At 38.7% G+C, this 25112-nt stretch overlaps 1 protein-coding gene across 1 annotated transcript in view; it reads right to left on the minus strand.

Annotated features, from left to right (window-relative positions):
- CLIP1 (CAP-Gly domain containing linker protein 1) overlaps nucleotides 1-25112 on the minus strand; it is a 74847-nt gene that overhangs the window by 31988 nt on the left and 17747 nt on the right. The window contains exons 4-10 of the mRNA XM_082325069.1: nucleotides 13678-13802; nucleotides 12363-12579; nucleotides 8967-9164; nucleotides 8482-8585; nucleotides 6206-6266; nucleotides 5004-5036; nucleotides 668-772 (exon numbers count right to left, since the gene is read on the minus strand). Of these exons, the coding sequence (XP_082181195.1) occupies nucleotides 668-772; nucleotides 5004-5036; nucleotides 6206-6266; nucleotides 8482-8585; nucleotides 8967-9164; nucleotides 12363-12579; nucleotides 13678-13802 (843 nt within the window). The remainder of the gene's footprint in view (nucleotides 1-667; nucleotides 773-5003; nucleotides 5037-6205; nucleotides 6267-8481; nucleotides 8586-8966; nucleotides 9165-12362; nucleotides 12580-13677; nucleotides 13803-25112) is intronic.

A 25112-nucleotide genomic window follows, 5' to 3' on the forward strand; every position in this document is an offset into this window, starting at 1 on the left:
TACCCCAGCTTCAATAAAAGCCACATAGTGAGCATGAATATACATCTCTCTCTCCCTCTCTTCTTAAGAATCAACACCTGCTGAACCTGGGACAAAGTACGTCCAGTAATATTTTGACAGGCAACAGTATTACTAATGCTACTGGGATATCCATGAGAAGATTATGTCATGGGTGGAAAAAAAGAACTAAAAAGCCACTGCAAACCATGATTTAGCTAAGCAAGTAGTACAACAACTATTTAAGACCTCAGAAACCAAGCTCCAAATAATAAGTTTGTGCTAAAAGCAATGGCAAAGTCGATCTTGCTTCTTTTGGATTTAATGAACTCTGCTACTTCTAAAAATGAACCACTGAACATTCCTTTATGTCAATTCAGTCCCATTTTCCACTTTTGACTTGGACTCAACTATTAATTTTGCAGTTTTAAGATATCTTACCTGAATTCTTCTGAGGAAATGAGTATACATATATGGGCATACACGCACACAACACTGAAGCTCAAAATTAAAGCTAGTTTTTAAAGTGTTCCAGCTACATCTACAGCAGGTACTGATCATGGCAGGAGCAAGGATATGTTTCAGCATGTGTTACACCCAGCAGACTGTGTCATCAGAAATCTTCCACAACACAAATCAGTCTTGTTATTTAAATAGTGAAAACCATTACCCTAGTGTCTTCTAACTCCCTCTGGAGTTTGTCAGCTTTGGTCTTTTCAAAGAGCAGGCTCTGTTCAAGCTCCTTAATGCGGGCATGCTCCAGTTTGGTCTGCGTCTGTTAGTAAAAAGGGAAAGGAAGAGAACACAACGGTGCCACCATCACATGCCAGCACAAGAGGAGGGAGCCACATGCAGGCCGTGCTGCCAGAATCTTCTACCAATGATGAGCAGAGAAGATGCAGTGGATAAAATGAACAGGGAAATGCTATGGATGAGAAAGATGGACTGAAAGTGTAAATGGACTGACGTGTAACAAAAATAAAAAATGTAAAAAAAAAAAACCACAAACGAAGAAATATGAACAAAAAAGTATCATGCAGCCGAGTAGAAGTTATTTATCAGTACATGAAGTTTTCAGCACAAATTAGAGTAGTTATGTAAAAAATATATATGTGTATATATATCTATATCTGTTCTAACAGGATGGTAAGTCCCTTTCCTTGTCATCCCACTAACTTTTTTCTTAGATGTGTTGGGCTTATTTTGTAAATGATTTAGCTATTAACTAGGGGACAAAAATTCACCACTGAAGTTCATGTGGCAAATCAAAAACTTTTTTTTTTTTTTTTCCCTAAATAGTAGCTGTATCTCAAGTCTCAGCCATAAAAATCCTTTTGGCCAAGACCTGGGAACATTAAGGTTCCTTTGTCACTATGGTATGAATTATTTGAATAGAAATAAAAAGAAAATGGTTGTCTATAACTGCAGAATCCTCCTAGATTTTCCCCCTCCTCCTCTTTCAGGAAGGAAGCAAGCAACAAGTAAGATTCTCCAAAACCAGGTAAAAACGTGAATCAGTCTGGTTGCTCTATAGTTACTGTAGTCTAAATACACTGAACAAGATGTGGAAGTGGGGGGGAGATCTTTGTAATTCTAAATCGGTTCCTAAAGAGAAGCAGGAAGCAGATGAAACTATGTGAGCAGGTACCTTCGCCTTTTGCTTACAAAGAGGTACAAGTTTTCGCAAGAACACAGAATATTGGATATTCCAGCTTGATACCCAGATGCTCCCAGAGGCCCGCAAGAGAGCTTGAAGTTTGAGAGATGCAGGTAAAGTCCAGCAGCTAGTTCAAAGCTGACCTGCACCTCTGAAGTTGGGAAAAGGGGCAGGGGGAGAAAAAAGAACTATAAAGAGGTCAGAACCAGGTGCCATGCTTATTTCTGAAGTGCCGAGATTCAAGTATTGCGTCAATCTTGACAAGTCACTGTTAGTTCAAATTTACTAAACAATCCAAATTGAAAGGATTATGAAAGTCTATGGTTGCTTCACAGTGTCTTTTCCAAAAAGAGCAGCTTTTCAGGGCTTGCCCACATTGAAAGTAAGGTGGATGTCCAGAAGAGCACTGAATGAAGTTCTGCCTGGGTCGGCTAAGATGTGTTTATTAACTGAGGAAGTTGCATCCATCAGTCTTGATGAAAGTTCTCCACCCAGCTTAACTACTGCAGTTAATTTACTGCAGAACAAAGTAACACAGTAACCCCCAAACCCTGTGAACTGCTATTAACAGAAGAGAGCCCTGCAACCTGAACAGCCACCCACTGAACACTGGATTGAAAGAATCCGAAAAGGCAGGGAGACGCATGAGTAATTCCCAAGCCACGCTGCTGCCAAAGCCACAGTGCAGCAGTGTGCGCGCAGCTGGCAGGCCGCTGCTACTTCTCCGATCTTTGTAATATGATATTTAAAAATCCCTACAGAACTGTGTTATTTATAGAGTGACAAGCTGATTAGAACTGCCTCCAAATCAGCCGCAGCAGTTAAAGATCTTATGTAGTCTCTGCAGAGCAAGTGGGATGGGGATGAGCCTCTTGGTTTGCTTCAGGCGTGTTCTCCTCCCAACACAGTATGCCTTCTGACAGCACCAAGTTGTCTTCTTTCCCAAAAGCATGCACGCATCTGGTGGTTTAATTTTTTAAACATTTTTCCAGCTGAAAACAGTTGGCTGTTTTACTATGTAGTTACTAGGTCGAAAATACTAAAATCCACAAATGCTAGAAGTTGCTTCTTAGATTTGTCTATTTTTTGAAATTCCATAGCAGATTTGTTTCTCTATCAGTGGAAGATCTTCAGTCTATATGGGGAAAAAACCCCCACAAGAACACGGATTACTGTTTTTGCTTCCCACAGCCTTTGAAAATGAAACTAACTATTCTAAGGGAAATAACAATATTTTGTAAGTGGCTATAATTCAGTCCCCTCTCCGAGACAGGTCAGTATTAGTTCTGATCCACAATGGAACTGTAATACTGAAAAGTAATGTATTTTTAAAAATTGAATATTCATACTTTCCTTGCTTTAACACACCAAAGGGATCTATTAAAAACCAAGAAACCCCAAACCTGATAGTTGCAGAATTCTCCCTGCATGACTTTGCAAAATATGCTATCTTAAGTTTTTCTATGCTACATAAATTCCAAAACACTTTGATCATTAATTTTATAGACACTGCTTTACTACTGCAAAGATCAGATATACCATCACTGATTACTGGGGGTTTTAATCCCATCTCTTACATATTACAAAGGGAAACAAGTTAAAATCCTACCAAAATAGAAATAAAAGATTAAAAAAAAAAAAAAAAAAAAACTCCAGAGGTCTTTGCTGGGCACCTTTTCCCCCATTTAGGGCATGAGGGATTATCCTTTAAAGAAGTCTGATTTCCAAGGGACAGGCTCCAGTTTCCCTGAGGTAAAAATCACAGCAAAATTTTGAATCACTCAAATTTCTCTCCTGATCATCTAGAGAGAATTTCTCTCCTGATCATCTAGAGAGAATTTCTCTCCTGATCATCTAGAGAGAAATGTCTAAATGATTGTGTTTCTCTTTGAGGAAACGCAGAGCACAGTAAACTGAGAAGAGCAGAGTACTACAAAAAGAAGAAAAGAATATGATTGTAAACCTTAACTTGGATGAAAAATAGAAAAAAAAAAACAACCCCAACCAACAAAGGAAGCATCTTCACCTTCTCCAAAGCTTCACAGTTAGATTAAGAGTGATAGGGAAATGGGACGAGCCTTACTCTGCCTTGAACCTTAAAGAACTCCACTCAAATAAAATTCAGAGACCAGTCATCAGCTATTTTCAGCACTTGTGTATTCTAGCTACTCTTTCACTTCAAAATAAACCTTACTGTTAAGTTCTCCATCTCTAGGTCAAACCGTGAAATTGTGCTGATGCCATAAATGCTGATAATCAGTTCTAGGATAGGGGCAAGATGACCTTCAGTCCCTTCGTGCTGGGATAACAACCACAGACCACGACTGAGATTATGAAGCATTAGCCTAGAAACTAAGTGATCACCCACTTCTCTCCTTTAGAGAGTGAAGATGTCCATTTTTATGGAAAAATTAGAATAGGGAAATCAGGAGTAAAGATAGGATTAAACAAGGAGTGCACAAAACAAGAGAAAGGAAGGGCACATGCAGATTTACTTCTAACACACCGTGAGCCTGATTGGAAGAATAGAGGAGACCCAGATCGCTGAAGTAGCTTCGCAAAAGGAACACCTAAGAACGCACAGCAGGAAACCAGTTTTAGTCTTGAGAACTTCCTATCTCGGCTGGGGATGCAGCCTGCGATAAATTTTCCTGAGTCAAATCAAAGGGAGGGCTTTTAAATTCCACTATTCTGAGCTATGGAAGCAAGAGGGCTGCTTAAACGTCTCGTAAGGCAGTTTCTGTTATCCAGTAACATGTATTTTTCCTACATAATTCAAAGAGAAGCTACATGAAGATACAGTAAAATCAGACAGCTTTGCAGACTAATTCTTCAGATATTTTTAATCGTCTCTCCCCTTTGCATTTCATGCCGAAAAAAAAGAAACAAATAAGGAGAGGTGGGGAACATACTGATTTTTTTTTCCTCAGAAAAATTAATTGGCTACTTGCATACTGCATCTGTTGAACAGCAGCAGGAGCTCATAGGAAAGCATGCAGGATTTTGTGAAGAAAGCAACTAAAATCCTACATTTAAATGAAACACTTTTCAAGATCCTGGACAGTCATTTTCTACAAGCTCCTACACTCTTCAATTAGTTGCAAAGTTTTTGACCCTACAGAATTCTAATGACACATTTGCCCTCTCTTCAGTTAATGGGGATTACAACGTTTAGTCATTACACACATTCTTTTCAATAAATGTTGTAATTGCTCTGAAAGCAACATGCACACAAATACTAGAGGCAATGTTTCAATAACAGATTATGCAGTTAGTGAATAAGTATAAGCATTTTCTGCACACAATCTGTTAACATGGGATGTCTCTGCACATTCAAGTGCCCTCTTACATTTTCTGGGTCTTCCGAAATCTGCCTCTTTCGCTATCAGTAAAATTAAAAAACAAACAAACAAAAATATTTCACCTGCATACTTAGCACTATCATTCCAACACAAACAACAGGATACATTTCATTATCTTGAATTCAGTTTAAACTCTTGAAGTTATACAGCTTGACAAACCAGAGTCTTTAAGATGGTTTGCCATGACTATCGACTGATTTAACAAAAAATAAAAAATTAAAATTTTCCATGGACTAAACAATAAAAGGAGCATTCTATGAAGAGTCTAGATAGGTATCTTAAAATGAATGGAAGACTAAAATAAAAGAAATGTTATATGAAATGAATAATTTTCATAAGGCTAGCACTTTAATCATAAATGGTTTACAGGAACACAAGTTAATTAAGTTTGTACTTTAAGCTGTGCAAGAAGTTCCAATATTTTTCTGATTAGACAACAACAAAGTAGAACAAGTAAAAAGTATCTTGCTTCTTAATTTGAAATTTGGGATAAAAATTGGCAGTGTTCAAATATCTGAGAGTAATCCTTCATTAAATGTTTCCTATTCTGGTTGTGTAATAACATACTGTGTTTTAGCCCAATGTTATAGTTATACAAACAGTAGAAAGATAAAAATTGCACACATTAATTGCTGCTTAGATTTTGTGTACAATAACTCTCAGGACAAAACATTCTTTGTTAATCAATCTTCCCTAAGGAAAGCACAGGGATTATTCAAAAAATTGATCGAAGACAAACAGGACTAGTCTTCAATATTAATTTTCAAAGGCGTAAATATTAACTTGTAATTTCATAAACGATTTTTTGCTGGTGGTTACTTTTAGAGGAATTTCAGAAACATTGCTAAGATATAGTATCAAATAATGTAAAATATCAAAAGGTAGAGTTTTCTATGAATTAATTTAATTACTCCAAACAACTACAGCCATTCCACAGCGCAAGCCTTGCTAAAGTGTGTAACTGAATTAAGGGTGCAATCCTGTAGTTTCAGGATGGTTAGCTTGCTCAAGGACTGCAGAACTGGGAATCACTTTCATGTGCTTTGCATATGCTTGGACCAATATTGTATCTATTAATCATTCCTGCCTTCCTCTGCTAGGTAACTTAATCTGAATAACACTTAATCTGAACTGATTGCATTTCTGTGTCCTACTTTATATCCTGTTTACGAAGCTGGAGATGTTTTACCTCTAGGTCTCCTTTGGTAATGGATTCTTCTTCCACACGGAACTGAAGGTCTTCAACTTTCCTGTGGGGAGAATTCATTAAAATTCAGATAACTTTGAAAGAAAATGCTTTCAAAGCTCACTGTTCAGTGGAAATCAGAACTACAGTGACATCATTCTGATTGTACCAGCAAACTGCCAGAAACATTAAGGAGAAATCTCTCACAGGAAGCATCAGAAAGAAGGAAAGCAGCTGCCTTTAAAACACAAGCACTGACAAAGTATGGCATCAGTCTTCCTGCAGCTCTGTAAAAAAAGTATTTTGTTGCATTTTCTGACGAGTTAAAAAGAAAAGCTTTAAGTCATCATTGATTCTCTCATTCTTTCACCCTTCTACACATCCTCAAAAGAGGTGACCTAAATGAACAGTATGATCTCACATTTTGTATATTCTACCATTCACCTAAGAAACAGAAAGTTAGGACACATCCAAGATACCCATGCGCCTTCTAGAAGTGCGCCGGTCAACTTGCATCAAAACTCTAGCATGGACAAATATATGTCAGGTGTCAAGATGAACTGCAAGATGCAGAATGGGAGCGCAAGCAAGAACATTGACTTGCCTTGCCCATACAGGAGTCTTAGAATGAGAAGACAGAGGTGAGAAGCTAATATCTGACTTAAAATAAAATGTGTAAAAAGTTATTTCTTCTCTCCCCTGACTCTGGTATACCCCAATGAACAGGGGGCCAGATCTCCTCCTTTTCCCCTTGATCCTTTCAATACTGTAAGATGTTGCAAAGCAAGAGACAAGCATGTCTTCTTTCCTTTGAATTACACACATTGCTGGTGCCCGCAGCTTGCCTGACAGCTGTAGAAATCATTGCATCAAAGAGAGTTACAAGTGATGGATGTCTAAAAGAAAAGGACAATAACAACTTATTACTGGAAGTAGGTCTCACCAATGTGCTTTGGGAAACAGGATTAAAGATTATTTGACTTCGAGTCACTGCTGAGACTGACTTGAATACATATTACAGAGAACTTTCAAAGTAAATAAGCCTAGAGCAGTTGGGAGGAAGGAGAAATATTACACTGCCGAAGCTGTGAATGTTTTCCTGGCTGCAGGACGTCACTTTGGTGAATGGGTAGCAGGCGCACAGCGGCACTGTCACGCTGCCTAGCAACATGCTGAAGGTGAGCTCAAGGCCATGGAGAATTGCGGTAAAACAGACCCCCACTGACCTGGCACTCAGCAAAACTAGGTCCACAGCCAGGCTACCGGAGGTACTGCAAAGCTGTTGTGTTTGGTTTTGTTTTGGTTTTTTGTTGTTGTTGTTGTTGTTGTTGTTTTTTTTAAATTTAAAAACCCACTGCATTATTTCATAGAGAATATACAAATAATTCTAACTTTACTGCTTGTTTTGAAAATTCAGTTAGAGTGGGTCCCATAAAAAGGCAGCATGAAAATTGTAAAGGAATTGCCCAGGGTTTACCATTGTGTTTTCTCATCTGTGATTTCTAGTTTTCGGCAGGCCTTACAGAGAGATTGACATCTGACTGATTTCAGGGGCACACACAAGCCTACAGGGCAGACTCACAAGGGGTTTCTAAATAGACTCTTGCTCAAAAACATTCCAAATCCACTAAAACAATTTATCAGATTATTTCCTCACCTAACCTTGACTCAACAATTTATCAGGTAATTTCCTTTCCTAACCTCACCTTACCTATTTGGTAATCTCAGTTCCTTTCCTCAAAAGGTTATGAAAGGGAATTAGAAAGGCATTAAAATTAACGGCTTTGATGATTTTCCTGTAAAAGACAGACCCCACCCAGAAGCATACGACTAATAGTAACAAATTATTCACAAGAGAACTAAACTGTAAATTCCTAATCCAGCACTGTCAGGAAAGGAGATTATCAAAATTTTCATTTGGAAGTGGAAGAAGAGTGTTTCAAGAAGATCAGGTATGATCCATTAATTTCATATGAGTGGGAATAAAATCCTTCATAACAGAAAGCAATACTAAAAGGAATGAGTTGCATGAAATTCAGCTATAAGCAATAGTTACAGCCTGTAAGCACATCCACTTTCTTTGGCTTTTCCTCCCCAAATTTAAGAGCACGGTGTTTTTAGTATTAATTTTAAGAAACGGCAATAAGATTTTATAGAATAATTGCCCATATCTGCATTATTCAAAATTTGTTTCATATTTGAAAGTCACCACAGCATTTGCTTTTAATGCAAAGTTTGTTTTTAACAGAGTTATACTAATGAAGACAGTTTTGGGTTACCTTTTCTCTTCCTCAAGCTGATTGAGAAGCTCCACTTTCTCCCTGTCCGCAGCCTCCACCATAGCTCGTAGCTGGTCCATTTTTGCTTCCATCTCCAGTACATGCTAATTAGCAGGAGGAATAAGAACAAAATCTATTAAGTTGGGCAATACATGAATTTTTTCCAAGTTACGTATCTATACCTCAGGAATCACAATTTGGTAAAGTGATGGGCCAAGGGACAGGAACGTCACCATACTCAAATATGTATATAATAAAAGATTATAGGGATGTGTAGAGAAGTTCAACAAAAATTAGTTAAATGAAGTAGATTTGGTATCTCATCAAGCCAAAGCTCCCACAAGGAAGATCCCACAGGTATGGACTACTTTAGTTTTAGAACACCACCTCTTACTCCCAGACCTTTTCAATAAGAAAACACAATTTTGGAAATTAAGTCAATTGTATTAAAGCCTCTATTTTAAGAACAGCAACACCACTCTTACCCGATCATGTCCATCGCGAACAAGTGCTAATTCCTGCTCGATTTCCCCTACGTGACTGGTTGCTTTTGCAACTTCTGCCCTCTCCAGGTCCCTTTCTGCCAGGAGCTGTTCAATGTGTTGCTGCTTCTCCTTCAGTGCCTCCTGTAGGGCTGTGGTACCAGAAATTTTTCTTGCATATCGGGAGGATGTTTCTGTCAACTTCACAAGGTAAAGACGTTAAAAATCATTCTGTATCAAGTGAAAACAAGGGATATCTCCAGACTCTACGAACACTGAGTTAGTAAAGCAAATGCTTTCTGTAACCTACTGTACCTTCTCCTTTTACATTTACGTTACTTCATTTTCTAGAATTTAACAACGGCCATACATGTGTAGTAAGACTGCTTTGTAGCAATCAGCAGCTAGTGTGCAGGAGACAGAAGGGTTGAAGTGAAAACAAAAGGCTGGCCTCCATCGAAGGCGTGCTTAGTAGACTCACACAAATGAGACTCACTCATTATGTTTCTAAGCATCTTTTTGCATTAAAAAAAGAAAGGCAGCCTTTCAGCAAGTTAAAAACATCGTGCCTCTAGTTATCTAGTCATCATCTTGGGCCACCAACAACAGGGTAACATTTCCAAATGCTCTAGCAAAAGCTTTTGGAACTCCAACTAGCATTTGGCACCTCTATATAATGACAATTAAACATCCAGGATGAAAAGCATTTACCTTGACCTAAAAAGCCAGCCTTACAGCTAAAACCTTGTGAAGAACAACAATTGGTATCTGGTTAAAACATATGCTTTGATCACTTGGAATGAAATCACTTCTGGAAAACAAATCTGAAAGATTAAACTTAAAGAGATAAAAATTAATCAATCTGGAGAACTACAGCTAAAATGAACCTTAGGGTTTTCCTTGACCTTGCATGATCTCTGCTCCACTGAATGGAACCAGTGTCAGTGAAAATTCAGCATGGCCCTGTCTTCTACTTCCTCAAGAGTTTTTGAGCTAGAAGGGAAAGTAAATAAACTGAAATTACGTAGTAAGAGTGAGCAATAGTCGTGAAAACAGCAAAAACGGAACCAAAAAAATCCCATACAGCTTATAAAAACTGACTTTAAGCTTAACAGCTCAGAAATTTGTCCAAGTATGAAATGAGAACGACATCTCAGTTAAAGCCTTATTTAAAACAAAAACCAATACACAAAGACTTGCTCTTCTGTGGTGTTAACCTTTAGCTCTGTCTAATAGTATTGCCCAAGAATAGGAGCATGTTTCTTCCTTGATCCTTTCAGAGATCAAAATGTTGAAGAATAGTTGCCATATACAGCCTGGAATGCTGGCATTGGACAACATCCCCAACAGAAAGCATAACACGGACGTATTCTCCTGTCGTCACAAAACCACACTTCCCCTTCTGTTACCATGACTGCTACACAATCTCTCCAACTTGTCTACTCATAGCCTTGAATGATGTCTACCATCCATTGCAAATGCTCTATCAAGTGACTGAAAAGGTACAAGATAGAATAAACCATCTTCTACTTTGATGCTTAGATTAGTTGTTTCAGATCCTCTCAGTTTCTAGAAGATATCTCATTCCGGAATGAGAATGCTTTTTAACAATTCCAGCTCTTCAAATCAAACTTGACTTAATTCCCAATTCCAAAAGAAATCCAGATTTCACAGAAACATTAGCTTCCTTCAGACTTGGAAATAAATACAAATTGCATCAGACAGCCCTCTTAAATCATTAGATCACCTACTTTGACAGTTGCTTTTCTTATACAGGAAGAAGAAAACAGCAACAGCCCTGAATAAGTGAGAAGACTATGTAAGGGTCCAGCAATTTCCAGATAAATTATAATTTTCCTAGGAATTGAACCACGAAAAGTCTGCTGTGTCAAAACTGATTTCAGGAAATCTTGTTTCTTCAGCAGCTTAACTTTTTCTTTAAAAGTGTCAGAATTATGTTGACAGTCCTTTTAACCTGGATGGTAACCAAATGTTCATGTTGCCTGAGAAGAAGAGTTGGAAGAAAACTGGAATTTTAATTCCAGAAATAATGGATTACAGAAGCTTTATATTTTATGGCCCAAAACATGCAAAAGCCCTGGGGCACAACACAGAAGCAAAATAAGAAAATATATTGTAGACATTTACAACACGTAACTGTACTCTCTTGTTGCTTAGAGTATCACAGCACATGGAATAAAATGCAGAGGTCCCTATTAATGCTTCATCATCAGCTCATGAAGTCTGCCCTGAAGCTGAGGTAGCACCATGTGCTAGTGCACTCATTTCAAACTAGGGGGCTCTCTGCAGCTAGAAGTGCAACTTCCAGAATGGATTAAGTAATAAAGTCCCACTGTTTGTGCCAAATAAAAATCCCTTACGCTTTTTGTGATAAGGTATTAACCCTGTTGCCCTGACCAACTCTTGACCTCCGTTCGCTTGTAATCTGCTTCAGGTTTGAAGGACTACGGCAAGTCACCTCTCTGTTCCGCACCTGCTGGTCAGTGGGACAGTATGCCAGCTAACCAGTTCCACATCAGTGGGAGTGATCTCTTTCTAATTAGACGTATTTATGTACTTTGGTTTAAAAAAGGAAGTATCTGGGGTGACTGTGGAAAAAAACAATTACTTCTATGCTTTTAATTGCCTTAGAGAGACTTTTTAAAATTCAGCTTTCCCAGAAGACTTTTGTTTTACTGCTGCAACCCAAGATTAGGACATTTATGTAACAGAGCAACTTTAAAAGAATCCATAGTAAGTGTATTAGGTGGAATTAGTACTGTGTTAGAATTCACCTGAGCCACTGTACTTTGCAACATTTAGCCTTTATGAATTCATAGGATTAAAACCAAATCTAAAAGAAAAGAAAGAGGCTTCTTGTCAGCAAAGACTTGACAATTGCTACTTCCGTATTTCTCAGCTGACTCATCTCTTTAACAGTAGAAGAAAACCGTTTATATTTTAGACAATTTGAAGCTTCCTGCTTAATAAAACAAGTTTGATCTATGGAAGCTTTAGTGCATACCAGATCCTCAAACACAAACCCCTTATGACAGAGGTAGTGCTAGGAAAATGAACAACTAAATGGAGATTCCAGTCAAAGAACACTGATGCCTTTTCAGTTTGTTGGCATCACAAGCCCCTTTCTTATTGCAATAACTCAGTTAGCCTGAATTAACTGTGTAAGCTTAAATATTCAAATATTCAGCTACTCTTCAGGGCTAGCTAAGATTTCCTTCCTTCATGCATGCTTTGAATGAAAAAGAGAGCACAATTAAATGTATATTGTGCTCTGCCCAAGATCTGTTCTATTCTCAATTTATGCAAGTAGACCACAGGCAAGTGCCACGTGGATTCCTGCTTGGGAACGTAAAGCATGCAATAGAAAAAGAAGCTTACTAGTCCTGTACGGCTTGGCTTGCTGCTTACTGAAGATGCCACAGAACTGAGAGAGCTCAGGGAAGATGCACTTGGACTACGTTTCAGGGCTGTGGGAGTTGCAACCACTTTTCGCACAGTTGTCTTTGCTTTCGCTGGTGTAGTTGACGGGAATCCAATCTTCGTAACTTTGTGGACTGGAGCAAACAAACCGTATTTTGGCTGACACTGAAAATACCTTTAAAAAAGCAAAGCAGACAGGTGAGAGTACTAAATTAACTTCTGTCTTTTCAGATACATGGTCTGGCTTCACAAAGAATTCTAGATAAATAGTCTAAACGTATTAAAGGACAGGGTAACAGCTGGTGACAATCTAATCTATATTAGATTGCCTTTTTTTTTTAAGCACTAGATTTGGAAAGGGGGCTTTGAGAGGCTGAAACAGCATGATTACATCAGACTTCAGAAATTCAACAGAGTAAACTCTTGAGCTAGGCTCTGTTTCCTAAAAATTCCATTCAGATTCAAAGTTTAACATGCATAGCTTTCCTCTTCGATACATTCCTCTGAGCTGCCCACAACAAATGTGATAGCAGAGAGTTAAAAATAAAAATCAGATTTTAATTAAATCAAATAGTTTTATATTTTATTACATACATACCTATACATGTATGTATATTTGATTATACAGAACATATATCTTTGGTTATATATAAACAAAAGCCACTTAAAATTTTAATTTGTAATCACCTATGTTAAGGTGGCATAATCCTTGTAAAACCTCTTTTTAATGAGTTAAAGGACTGTTCCGTATACCGAATGAGAAAGAAAGCTAAATTGTGATGTGAATTAATGCTTTCTAAGTGTGACTTATTGGAGGAAGCAGCTATACTGTTCCCAGTCTTTACAATGAGGCAACTATTGGTATAGGAGCTTTCAGTTCCTGCGGTGCAGGAAGATTTCCCTTAAGTTCAGCTATTAGACATCCAGAGGTATTCTCTTAACTGAGCATTCATTACAAGCTGAGAAACCAAGCAGACGTTCAAAAAGCAGGAAATTGTGTTTTCCATTACCAGTCTATGAATAAAACTCACATGGGAGTAGGGGAGATGAACTAATCCCACGAATGTGGGGTTGATGCAGACTTTCAGAGATGTGTAGGCGTCATGAAATCCAAATCAGTGTCTAACGACCCCCCCCCCCATCAGCAGTCAGTCAGGTTTACAGCCTAACTACTTCCCTTGATATAAAGTTTCATGTAAGATATTAATAAAACCAAAACAGAATATAGAGATGCAAAATCTTTAAGGCAGCTGCTATCAGATGATAGACGAACCTTGTTCCAGCAACAGCTCCATCATTCTTTCCCAGAGGTTCATCCAGTTCTACTCCACACCATTCTCCTTTAGCAAAGTCAGTTTCTCCCAAGAAACGCACAACTCCAGCTTTTGTTCCACCAACCTGAAGCAATAAGACACACAACTACATTTAATACATTTCTAAACTAAAATACCAAATAGAGCGTAAAAACCTTTCTGTATAATCATGTTCACAAAGCACATTAATGATGTGACCAGTTCTTGTTCCAAGCTGCATATTCTTCTGCCTATGAGTTTGTTTTAATATGTTGAATAGATCTTCACAACCAAATTGTTTACAGAGGGAAAAAAAAAAACCAACCCACAATTCCCTAGCATTTAGTTCTGTCCAATTTGGTATTCAGGAAGTTTGTCACGATTGAAGTCCACAATTCTATTAGGTGACTTGATATGGCTGTAAGATTAAAAATACATCTAACAAGACTCAGTATAACCAGTGTACTGAATGCAATAGATTTGTACTGTAGTTTCTCACAAATTTCTATCAGCAAATAAGGATTTCTAGGAACTGCTTATTTCTTATTCTAATTCTGTGAGGAAAAGTAAAATAAATGAAACGAGAAGTCTTTCGTATTTTCTCTAAGGAATAGTTCAGATAAACTACATAGTACAACCCTCTTGCATTTAAAAGAACTGATATAAAGCATAATGGTGTGCACCTTCCAAAATTTTAGATGCAAACAGCTATTTGAATTCTCAGGGGGGGAAGAATAATTTTCTTTATCTTTTCTTCACTTTTTAAAAACAAAACCAAAACCAAACAAACACTCCTAAATGGAAGATTAAAAAAACAATTGTTTTCAAAGTTAAAATATTAAAGCTTTACAGCCATTCCAATTACTTACAATGTCTGCAAGATATAGTTTTTCATAATACCCAGGGGAGGGAAGAATTAAATTAAGCAAAGAAGCAAAAGGTGTTCAGTGTGACTGACGCTTGCCAAGAAGGGCCACAAGCCAGAACTGCAGGATTCTTGCAGGTCAGAATGACAATATGTTGTGCCCTATTTGTGTGAAAATCTGTTCAGCCTGCACCTAGCATTATGAAAACAAGCAAATGTTAATGACAACCTCTTCAAGAGATTCACTGGATTCAACACAGACATTTTCAAGGCCAGTGCTTTTTTTCACTTGTATTTTCCAGCAGGCATTATACAATGAGGAATATTTTGTAGCCTTAGCAGAGAGTTTGGATGTAACCTGCTAACACAAAGATTAATTTTGCTTTTTATGTACTAAAAAGTCTATTAGAATTTCATATAATTTTCACCCTAGATATTCTATTTCTTGGGGGGAACTTCCCAGGATAACTAGAGAACAAGCAGCTTCTTGTGCCATAAATTAAGGTGCACGATCACAGTACACTAGATAATTCATATTAATACATTTGGGAAGCGTTCACACAAGAGGTTAACTGTGAGGAATCTAGGAATAGAGGACGTTATCTTGCATGAAAGCACTAAGTGTCCACAAAGTACTAAGTTAGTGCACAGTAGATGCCACACACATTTGTGCCCTAGCTACTGGCTCATCAACTTCCCAGAGCCGACAGCTCTGTTAGCAACTCAAGGCTTTGGCTGATGAGAAAAAAAAAAATCCTAATCTACACTAACTGCAGAAAACCAGGGAGGAATAATTAACCCTTTTTGATATTACTAAAACGAGAAAGCTGACAGAGACATCTTTCGTGCATATTTAAGGTGGAAGTCCCCTTAACACCGTTTAACCTGCAGATCACCTTTGTATCTTGCTTTAAGTGGCACTGTAGCAAATTATTACTCTTCATGGAATACAAATACACAAAGTTTATGGTTACCATGACTCAGTCCAATACAGTAACTAGCAGAACGTTTGGTATTCGGTGTTCTTGGCAGAGAACAGACAAACTTCCCCTCTCAAAAAACAAGCACGAGTACTGTCTTGGAAACAAAGAACCGTAAGGGGCCAAAACAGTCACAGGGAATCCAGCTCTCCTCTGCGGCATTGGGGTGAGGAGGGAATACGTAACAGCGTTTGTGAAAGTATTTCCTGGGAAGAACTATTCCTTAAGTATTTACCTTCATACATAACCTACTTTTTCTAGTAGTTTTTCATTAACATAAGTACAAACATCAAAATAAAATTTAACTGAGCAGTGTGAGAGAAAAACATGCACACGTCTGCGTTATCAGCCCATATTAGGTCTTGCAAGTTGTCCTTCTCTTTAGTCCTCTTCTAGCAAGTTTGGCAGGGTTTTTTTTGTTTTTTTCCTTTAATGATAAATTTGGAAGACATGTTTAGGTGAAAAGACTGATTAGTTCTCTGAGCACTGGTTCCCTACTCAATTTTGTACTGTTGTCTGCCTCAATAAACAGAGTTAAATCAAAAGAAGCTGTAAAAAACCCATTAAAGAAATTAGACAGGAAAGCTAGAACAATAGCCTAGATAAGGAGCATCCCTTCAAAGACAATAGTCAGGTCTGCGGTTGCACAGCGGGATTCCTCAGCTCCTTTTACAGAACTGTTTAACCATGCCAAGGAATTTTATTGCAGTTTTGTGGAGGGGTGGGGGCTTTGGAGGGTTTTTATTTTGTTTTTTAAAATATACAACATAAGTCAATTACCAAAACACAGACATATGCACAAAAGACCTTTCCACAGTAGGTAAATGAGGTACGCAAGATAAGAGCCATCTGAAGCATGGTAGTGGAAAAGGATAACTAGATGCGCAGACTCCCAGAGACAGGAAAAACTGTTGCAATCTGTTCCCTCCAACTCAAGCTGTAAATAAACCTCTAGGTAAGGAACGCTAGCTCCAGGATAATACAGATTAAACTTGGGTGCAGAATATTCATTCCTTTTTTGTTTCATACCTTGGCCCTGCTCATCTTCCATATTTAGGTAAAAAATGTATGGCACTGCACCCAAATCACAAACCGGGAGACATAATTCAGAAGAAAAGCTTTGGCAATGACCAGTGCCCGTTGGACCTGCTACAGCAATCACAGTGGATGTGCATGGGACTGCAACCCAAGGCCCAGGGGGAGTGAGCAAACGGAGGAATTCATATCCCGAGAACATATGGGGATGCACAACATGAGATCCCCAGGAGAAACAGCAATGTGACTAGTCTTGTAACCATGGTACCAGGGTTATTTTAAAACAAGATGCAAGGAAGAATGCCAAATAATTTTTGTTTTTTCAAAACCTCGTCAGGCTTCTTTGAATAACCAGCTACTACATTTCTGCTTTCTGCAAGTATTGAAATGTGTATCCTCACCAATAGTAGGAATTGGAGCCCACTGTGGCAGTAAAGTGCTCACAGCATCAATGAAGGTCTAGATATGCAGTTTTGCTCAGTTTCAAGCAAAAGCCTTCTAAGTCTTCAGCTTTAAAGACACGGTCAGCATTGCTCTATAAAGCCTGAATCTATTGAAGACTTTCAGTCATTCACAGACATCTGCCTCAAACAATATATTTATCTCCAGCTGCAATTAAGTACTCTGCATGTGACAACACACCCACCTTGAAAGCATTTAAGAAAATAATCATTTATTCCCTCGGTAGTACAATGTGAGGTGCTACTGTGCAACACAGTATGGTAAAGGCTTTTCTATGCATAAAAGTTGCTGTACATATACGGACTTACACTTAGTGCTCTAAAGGGGGAAAAAAGATTAAGATGTGATTACACTAAGCTGTATATACCATTATGAAAACGAATTGTACTTACATAATTATAGCATTTATTGCAGAATTATAGAAAAAGTATTAAAAATTTTAATTATAAGAATTATAGCAAAAAATGTAAAAAAAAAAAAAAAAGAACCAAACCTCCCCAAAATAGTTGCATTTTCCAGCAGATCTACTTCCCAGTAGTGCTAAAGAAGTAGAACTTCCCAGTAGAACTAAACCCCCCCCCACCAGTTTCTAAAAGAAACAGGGAAAAAAGTTTATTAAAAGGTTTCTAAAAGTTATATGGAAAAATGGGGCATCACTACCATGAAGACAATTTTCCATAACCTTCATTCATGCTAAGGCAGGTCACTAAATAATAGATCAGAGAAAAGAACTGCCAGACCTTTTTTTAGTCCGCTATCACACTTGATATAGTCAAGCTGTAAAATATAAGGCAATACTACGCCAGAAAATCTAGGTTAGGCTACGGGTCATTGTGGGGTGAGGGAATTTGCTTGGAATTAACTACTGTTATGTCAAACACATGGGAAAAGTCCTTTCAAGTCCAGCCATTAACCCAGCACTGCCAAGCCCACCACTAAACCATGTCCCTAAGCACCACATCTACCTGGCTTTTAAATACCTCCAGGGACGGGGACTCAACCACTCCCTGGGCAGCCTGTGCAAGGGCCTGACAGCCCTTTCGGTGAGGAAATTTTTCCTAATATCCAACCTAAACCTGCCCTGGTGCAGCTTGAGGCTGTTTCCTCTTGTCCTATCACTTGTTACTTGGGAGAAGAGACCGACCCCCACCTCGCTACAGCCTTCTTTCAGGGAGTTGTGGAGAGTGATAAGGTCTCCCCTCAGCCTCCTCTTCTCCAGGCTAAACAACCCCAGCTCCCTCAGCCGCTCCTCACAAGACTTGTGCTCCAGACCCTGCCCCAGCCTCGCTGCCCTGCTCTGGCCACGCTCCAGCACCTCGATGTCCTTCTTGGAGTGAGGGGCCCAACACTGAACACAGGATTCGAGGTGCGGCCTCACCAGTGCCGAGTACAGGGGAATGATCACTTTCCTAGTCCTGCTGGCCACACTAGTCCTGATACAAGCCAGGATGCTATTGGCCTTCTTGGCCACCTGGGCACACTGCTGGCTCATGTTCAGCCAGCTGCTGACCAACACCCCCAGGTCCTTTTCCACCAGGCAGCTCTCCAGCCACTCCTCCCCACGCCTGCAGCGGTGCCTGGGGTTGGTGTGACCCAAGTGCAGCACCCAGCACTGAGCCTTGTTGAACCTCATACAATTGGCCTTGGCCCATCGATCCAGCCTGGCCAAATTATAACTAAGCTTACATTAATTTGCTGTAATGTAAAGTGAAGTAGCAAAATGGGCTTGTGAACCTGAAGCAGCTAAAAACTTCCTGATGAAAGCACGTGGGATGAGCACGTCAAACTTTGTGAGAACCTTTGTAGAGCTGCATTTCCAAAGATAAGTAGAAGGAGGAAACAAATAAACCAGTGTAATCCAGGAAAAAAAAGAGATAGTCTAAAAAATGAGCCTGCTCTTTAAACAGTATTCATTGAAAAATACAGATCTCAGAAAAGAGGATAGCCACTGTCTGCAACTTTGTCAGTATAACAGTATCACTTACTCAGACCAGCTGAGCAGAGTTAAAAGGTGAATAATAATTTCTCTGTCTCCCCTTCTGCCTGAGCACGCTCTTATGGTGACTCCTGAAAAGCATCACTTGGATGTTTCTGTGTTTGTCACATAGGCCGGGCATTTTCAGAACCATTCAAAGCACAGCATCCGTAATACAGGACACTTGAAAAAGCAAAACATATTCAGACAAACAAACACTGCCTTTGAAAAGCCTGGGATCTACTAATCAGAATCTTCTTTCTCGTTTCTCAAAATTTAGAGGAACCATTTCCCGCTGGCAAAAGCAATTGTATTTGATTTGTTCACCTATTCAAGGCCAGAGGGAACCATCAGATCATCTCCTCTGGCTCTCCTGAAACAGGTCTTTCACCCAGTTACATCTGTAATTAACCCTGTAACTGTACTGAGCTAAGCTGTATGCGTTAATGTTTTTAGATCAGAGCTGATATCCATCAGAAAACATGCTTCCACTGACAGTCTATTTTCATAGTTAATCGCTCCATTGTTAGAAACGTATTTAAATTTGAAATAAAACAAATTTGACTGTGGCTTCTAGCCACTGACTCTCATTATGCTTTTATTTGGAAGATTATAGAGCTCTTCAGCAACTGGCATTCACCATGCAAGAACACACATGTTTTAAGCAAGACACCTCAATTCTTCCCTTCGTAAATTAAACAAGATTGAGTTCTTCAAATATTTTATTGCAGGATACTTTCTCTTGCTTGAGTCATTTTGCAGCTGTGTTCTGAATTCTTGCCAATGTTTCCAATAGGCCTTTCGAATAACTACGGACGTAACTATATGGAGTATTTGAGTACTGACCAAAAGCATGCTTAGCACGGCTTAGAGCACCGTGTATTTTCATTGGTCTTTCTGCCACATCAACCCACGAACTCCTCTTCAGCACCTTTAGCTCCTGGATCTTCAGTCACTGGTCTCTCCAGCAGACAGCTGCCCACGGCTGTTATGCAGCTTATGCTCTTAGGCTTATAAGCTCTACCATTGAACGCAAAATGGAACCAACAACTTGGCCCACTGGAGATGAAATGAAAAGTCCCTCTGGGCTGCTCCATGTCATTCACCCCTCTGACTGTCTGGAGATTTCACCAGCAATGATTTACAATTACTTCCAGAGCATGGATCAAAGCGCTGAATAGTATTAGCGCCACATTAGCTCAAAGAAAACCATGCTAGTGACCATACCCAATGGTGGTACCGAGCACCCCCCCCCCCCGCCTTTTTTTTTGGGAGGGGAGGAGGGTGTAGGGTGGGCGTTTGCCATCCATTGCCCAGTTCTTAAATATATCAATAAAGGTCAATGCTAATTTGGAAGTTAGACTGTATTAAAAAATTAAAAAAAAAAAAAAAAAATCCCACTACACAACAGAGTTTTCTTCATTAAACCTACAGTTTCAAAGAAGGAAGTAAAACGTGTTTGACAAAACTGCCATGTTTTAGTTTGTCAACATTTGGTTCCTCTGCCAGGTTTTGCCCTTTTTTTTTTTTCCTTAATATTAGTCAGTCTAACTTCAGATTATCCTGTTTCCTTTTAGAAACATCTGTATAACAACTGACACTTGATGAAGGCATGACTGGAAGAGTGCTAGAGTATCCACTAAACTTTAAACCGGCCTCCCTAATTCAGATTTTTCAAACCAGCAATTCTGTGAATAGCAGGATTAATGATGTCAGTTTTCCTGGGGCACTGGATATTATGGTCTAGTGACTTTGCCATCTAAAAATGCCAGAGTGACTACAGCGATTTCTATGGATGGGAACAATATCTAGACAAGATCTTGATCATGTGGATTCTTTGACGTGCAAAAATCTGTGAAGGCAAATCGCAGCTTTTCCAAAATTGGTGGTTAGATTCTCTACCTTCTATTGGGCTGTTTCCATGAAACTTGTAAGAACTTATCTTTGATACCTCTACATTTCTACCCAATTTGGTTGCAGTTGACTAGCAAGTTCAAAAGCAAGGCCAAAGTGGGCAAAAGAGGTAATGTGCAATAAGACACTCACACAGACACAGCACTATCACACAACCCTTCACTTCCAGAAGAAAACAGTTTAATCATTTTAAATGATCTGCTATTGAGGTTCAATTCATTCAACCAACTCATTCAGTCACAAAGGAAGCAATACAAAAAACTAATGGCAATTCCATACTACAGAAGCCACATGTGAATTTGCCACCACAAAAAAAGCTAAGGCGAAGACTAAAATTAGTAAATAAATAAACAGTTCTTTCTCCCATCCTGTGTTGAAGTGAGCAAGGACAACATGTTCCTGGATATCACTCCCCTTGGGAAGGCAGGGGGAGGGGAAGCAAGACAGGGAGTCCACACACACACACACACAAAAAAAAAAAAAAAAAAAAAGTCTTGCTTGAACCACCTATTAACAAAGCACGTAGAGAAGTCACCCATTGCTGCCATTATACCCCATTAACTCCCATGCAATTTTAAGTTAAATAAGGAGTTGCCAAAACAAAATGACTCACAATTAGACACAACTCACACCTTGCTGCAATAAGATAAATTTAACATCTTATTTATCGGTGAGCAGATAGGTAACAGTATGTTCTGAAAAAGCCTTAAATGTAACACTAACAGAAAGCCACAGTTTGCACACAGAAAATCACCAAGATCATGAATTACAGACAAAGCCCTTGGATACCCTCTATCCTTCAGTTATACTCTCATACATGTATTTCATCCTGTGGCAACCACTTCACAAACTAATCTACATTATACTTTACAATATCCAAAATACTATATCTAAATATACATCCATAAATATAAGAATTACTTTCATCCTTAACTTAACATGACAAAGCCATCAAAATACCTTACAGTCAATTCAGCTTAAGGATAAAGCAAAAGCACGACTGAGCAGTTAAGCACTGAGATACATTTGCAGTCACAACAAACGAGGCTCAGGACAGCCCCAGTAGAGCACACAACAACTGCATGTTCTCAACTTCCAAATTTTTCTTCCTTTTCTATCCTCATATGCATTGTGGCAAGACATTGTTACATTGCTTTAACTGTAACAATGCCAATGAATATTTGTTTTTCTAACAGTTAAATATTTACTATTATAGATTTTAAATAGACTAAACTCAGAAGTGCATTTTCTATTCATAATGTTATAGAAACTAGAAAATGGAAAACTTAAAAATACCATACGGACAATTACTTCTAAAGGGAGAAACTTCTCTCTACATGTGAAGTTTCTTTTCCCCTTCGTTGCTTTTAAAAGTCCTAGAATGTAATCGGTTGACAGACGTGCGTCATGTTTACTTGAACATAGGTTCCACGGGTAGAAACAAATCTGACAATAATCTCCTATCAGTCTCTGCCTATTACACCACTAAAGAACTTACTAAGAAATAATGAAGCAAGAAATAACTTACAGTGAGCAGTGTAAAACAGACAGTAAGAAGAAATTAGATGTTACTCATGCATAGAGAATAACTTTCCAAAAAGGCCACGCCAGCATATGCCTGTAAATCTAGTTTGCAACCTTTTGTGAGCATATGGACAGAGGCCCAAGTCACAGCTTTACAGCTCAGCTCAGCTCCAGAAGCATTTGACAGACCACGATGGAGCTGTAACTGGTTAAATGAATGAAAGCACTTTAATCCCTTGAGAAGGCTAAGGCCCCTTAGGTTGATAAGATTTTTATTTATTTATTTAAAATATAGCATCTGGTCCCTCCAGGAAAAAGCCTAAGATGCTCTCAAAGCTGCTTGAACCTTTGGTAGGTGCCACAGTTGTCACACAAAGCAGGTTTTCCCCTTTTATTTCAACAAGCTGGGTTTGTTAGGTTGGTTAGTTCAGGGGGTTTTGTTTGTTTGTTTTTTGAATCAACTTTGCATTGGGCTCTTAAGAAATCATAAGTGTCTGCAATACCAGGGCAAACAGGTTCTCTGGCTGCAACCCAAACAGGAAACAGAAACTGGCTTAGCCTGAAAGTCATTTGTTTTCTGAATTAGTTTTCAGCTATTCTTTCCCCATCTGGTTTAGCACCTAGCGACAACACTTCCACTGGCACAAGAAGGGATCACTGTTTGCATAGGAATTCTTATTCATACCAGGTTCAAAATGCTGAAGCTATAGCCTCATTTTCAGCAGGCAAATCAACTACGGTTGTGTAAAGACCTTGCACTCTGTCATTAACCCCAGTCAAGGCGGGACGAGCGCAATGAAGGAAATGCAGATTTCCACATCAACACTTCCTACTTCACGGCAATCCCCAAAAATGAGAGATCAGGCTGCCCAGAGTTAACGTCCTCTCTCTAACAACTAAATCACATCCAGATTCCAGAACACACTTCAGATGTTAAGAATGGAAATTATGGCTAATACAGAGCTATTTTAATTACTCTTTGCATTAATAACTTGTTCTTCGGTTTAGCTATATTATTTTTTTCCAGTAGAAGTTATACATCAATGCAACAAATGAAAAGCTGAATAGTAAGGAGTTACATATCAGAAACCACAGCTCTTTTAAATATGTACTTTATTTCCCTATATTTTCAACATTTCTACATATTAACATGAAGTATTTCCAAATACTTGTTAGTGAAAGGAAAATTACTGCTCAGCTTCAAGTCAACTAGGCAATTAAGTACAGGCTTCCTGAATATGGCTCACTTATACCAGGATTTGAGGGAGACAGACTTCTTATCAGAGATTTCCAAGACAGCAGAGGGCTTGCATGCTGTTTTAACCTAATCTTTGAGAAGGAGTAAACTACAAAAATGTAAAGGACCTCTCCTTTTGCACTGGAACATCCGTTTTGGGGTATAATACTTCAGCTCATATATTCACTTCACTTTATTCGATTTGCCTTTGATTTGCTTTGACTCCTCCAGAATGTCAAAGAAGATAACTCCTAGGAAAACAGGACAATGTGATTTTCTCCACAATTATTACATTTCCCTTCTGGATACTGATGTCTACCACAAGCTATTTTTTTGATGTTTACATCTTGATTTAACAGCCTGGAACATGTCTTCTTCAAATTGGGGGGAGGGGGGGAAAGGAAAAAGTTGTAGCTGACTGTTGCAGCAAGATACTACAACTATTTTTTTCTGCAGGCATCCACAGGAACACAACTCAGCTGACATATCGCGTACCTTGAAGCACTGTCTGTCTGTTCTGATGTTAATGAAATTTTTTTTTATATATATATATATATATATATATACAAGGTCTTTTGGAAAAAGATGTCTTCTGCCCCCTGAAAAAAAGCAAGCCTGCTTGCTTTTGCATCTTTCCACCTCCACATCTATTGCATTGTTCAGCACAACCTAACATGAGTCACTCTAAGCAAGGCTGCATTTCAGAATATATAGGTGATCACCTCACAACTCTACTTGTTTTTTGCAGTAGAATTTCTTTTCTCTGATAAGCATCTGAATGAGTGTCCCAAACGCTTAGTTTGTGTGTAACCACTATTCTTCCTAATGTTATCTGAATTAAGGGAAGATCCTGTAGGGCACCTGTTGTCATAGTCTAAGTGCACAGAAGACTGGTGAAACAACTAGAGAGCAAAGGAGTAAGAAAATAACCTTAAGATATTTCTTCTATCCACACAAAACAGTACAGACCATGCTCTACAGCTTTAAACATCTCTTCAAGATTTCTTTGCACATACAGCCTTTAACCAAACTACCTCATCCCAACACCACTGGCTACGAACATCTGATGCTGTAGTTTGCTGCGACAGAATGCAGAAGCAACTGTGAAGAGTTTACAGCTTCTTTTCATGTAGAGGAATAGCACGAACATCGCAGTGGGAACTGAAAAATGTTCCAACAAAGCTTAGCTGTTGGGAAACGTCAGTTTGCCAAGCCTGAAATGCTTTGAACCCGACATTCCAGGTTCAACAAACTTCTTGAAAATTTACATTTATGTAATGCAGAAAAGAAGCTGAGGTGAGATGTAAATTGGTAAATGCATTTCTCTGGCATTTAAATATTTGTCAGAATGGCCTCTTGGTTCTTGATAACCCAGACTGGGCAGAAGAAAAGCTGTATGATTTTGCCTTTTTTGTTGAAGGTAT

This window comes from Platalea leucorodia (assembly GCF_965183815.1).
Source record: "Platalea leucorodia genome assembly, chromosome: 12".
Classification (NCBI taxonomy): domain Eukaryota; kingdom Metazoa; phylum Chordata; class Aves; order Pelecaniformes; family Threskiornithidae; genus Platalea; species Platalea leucorodia.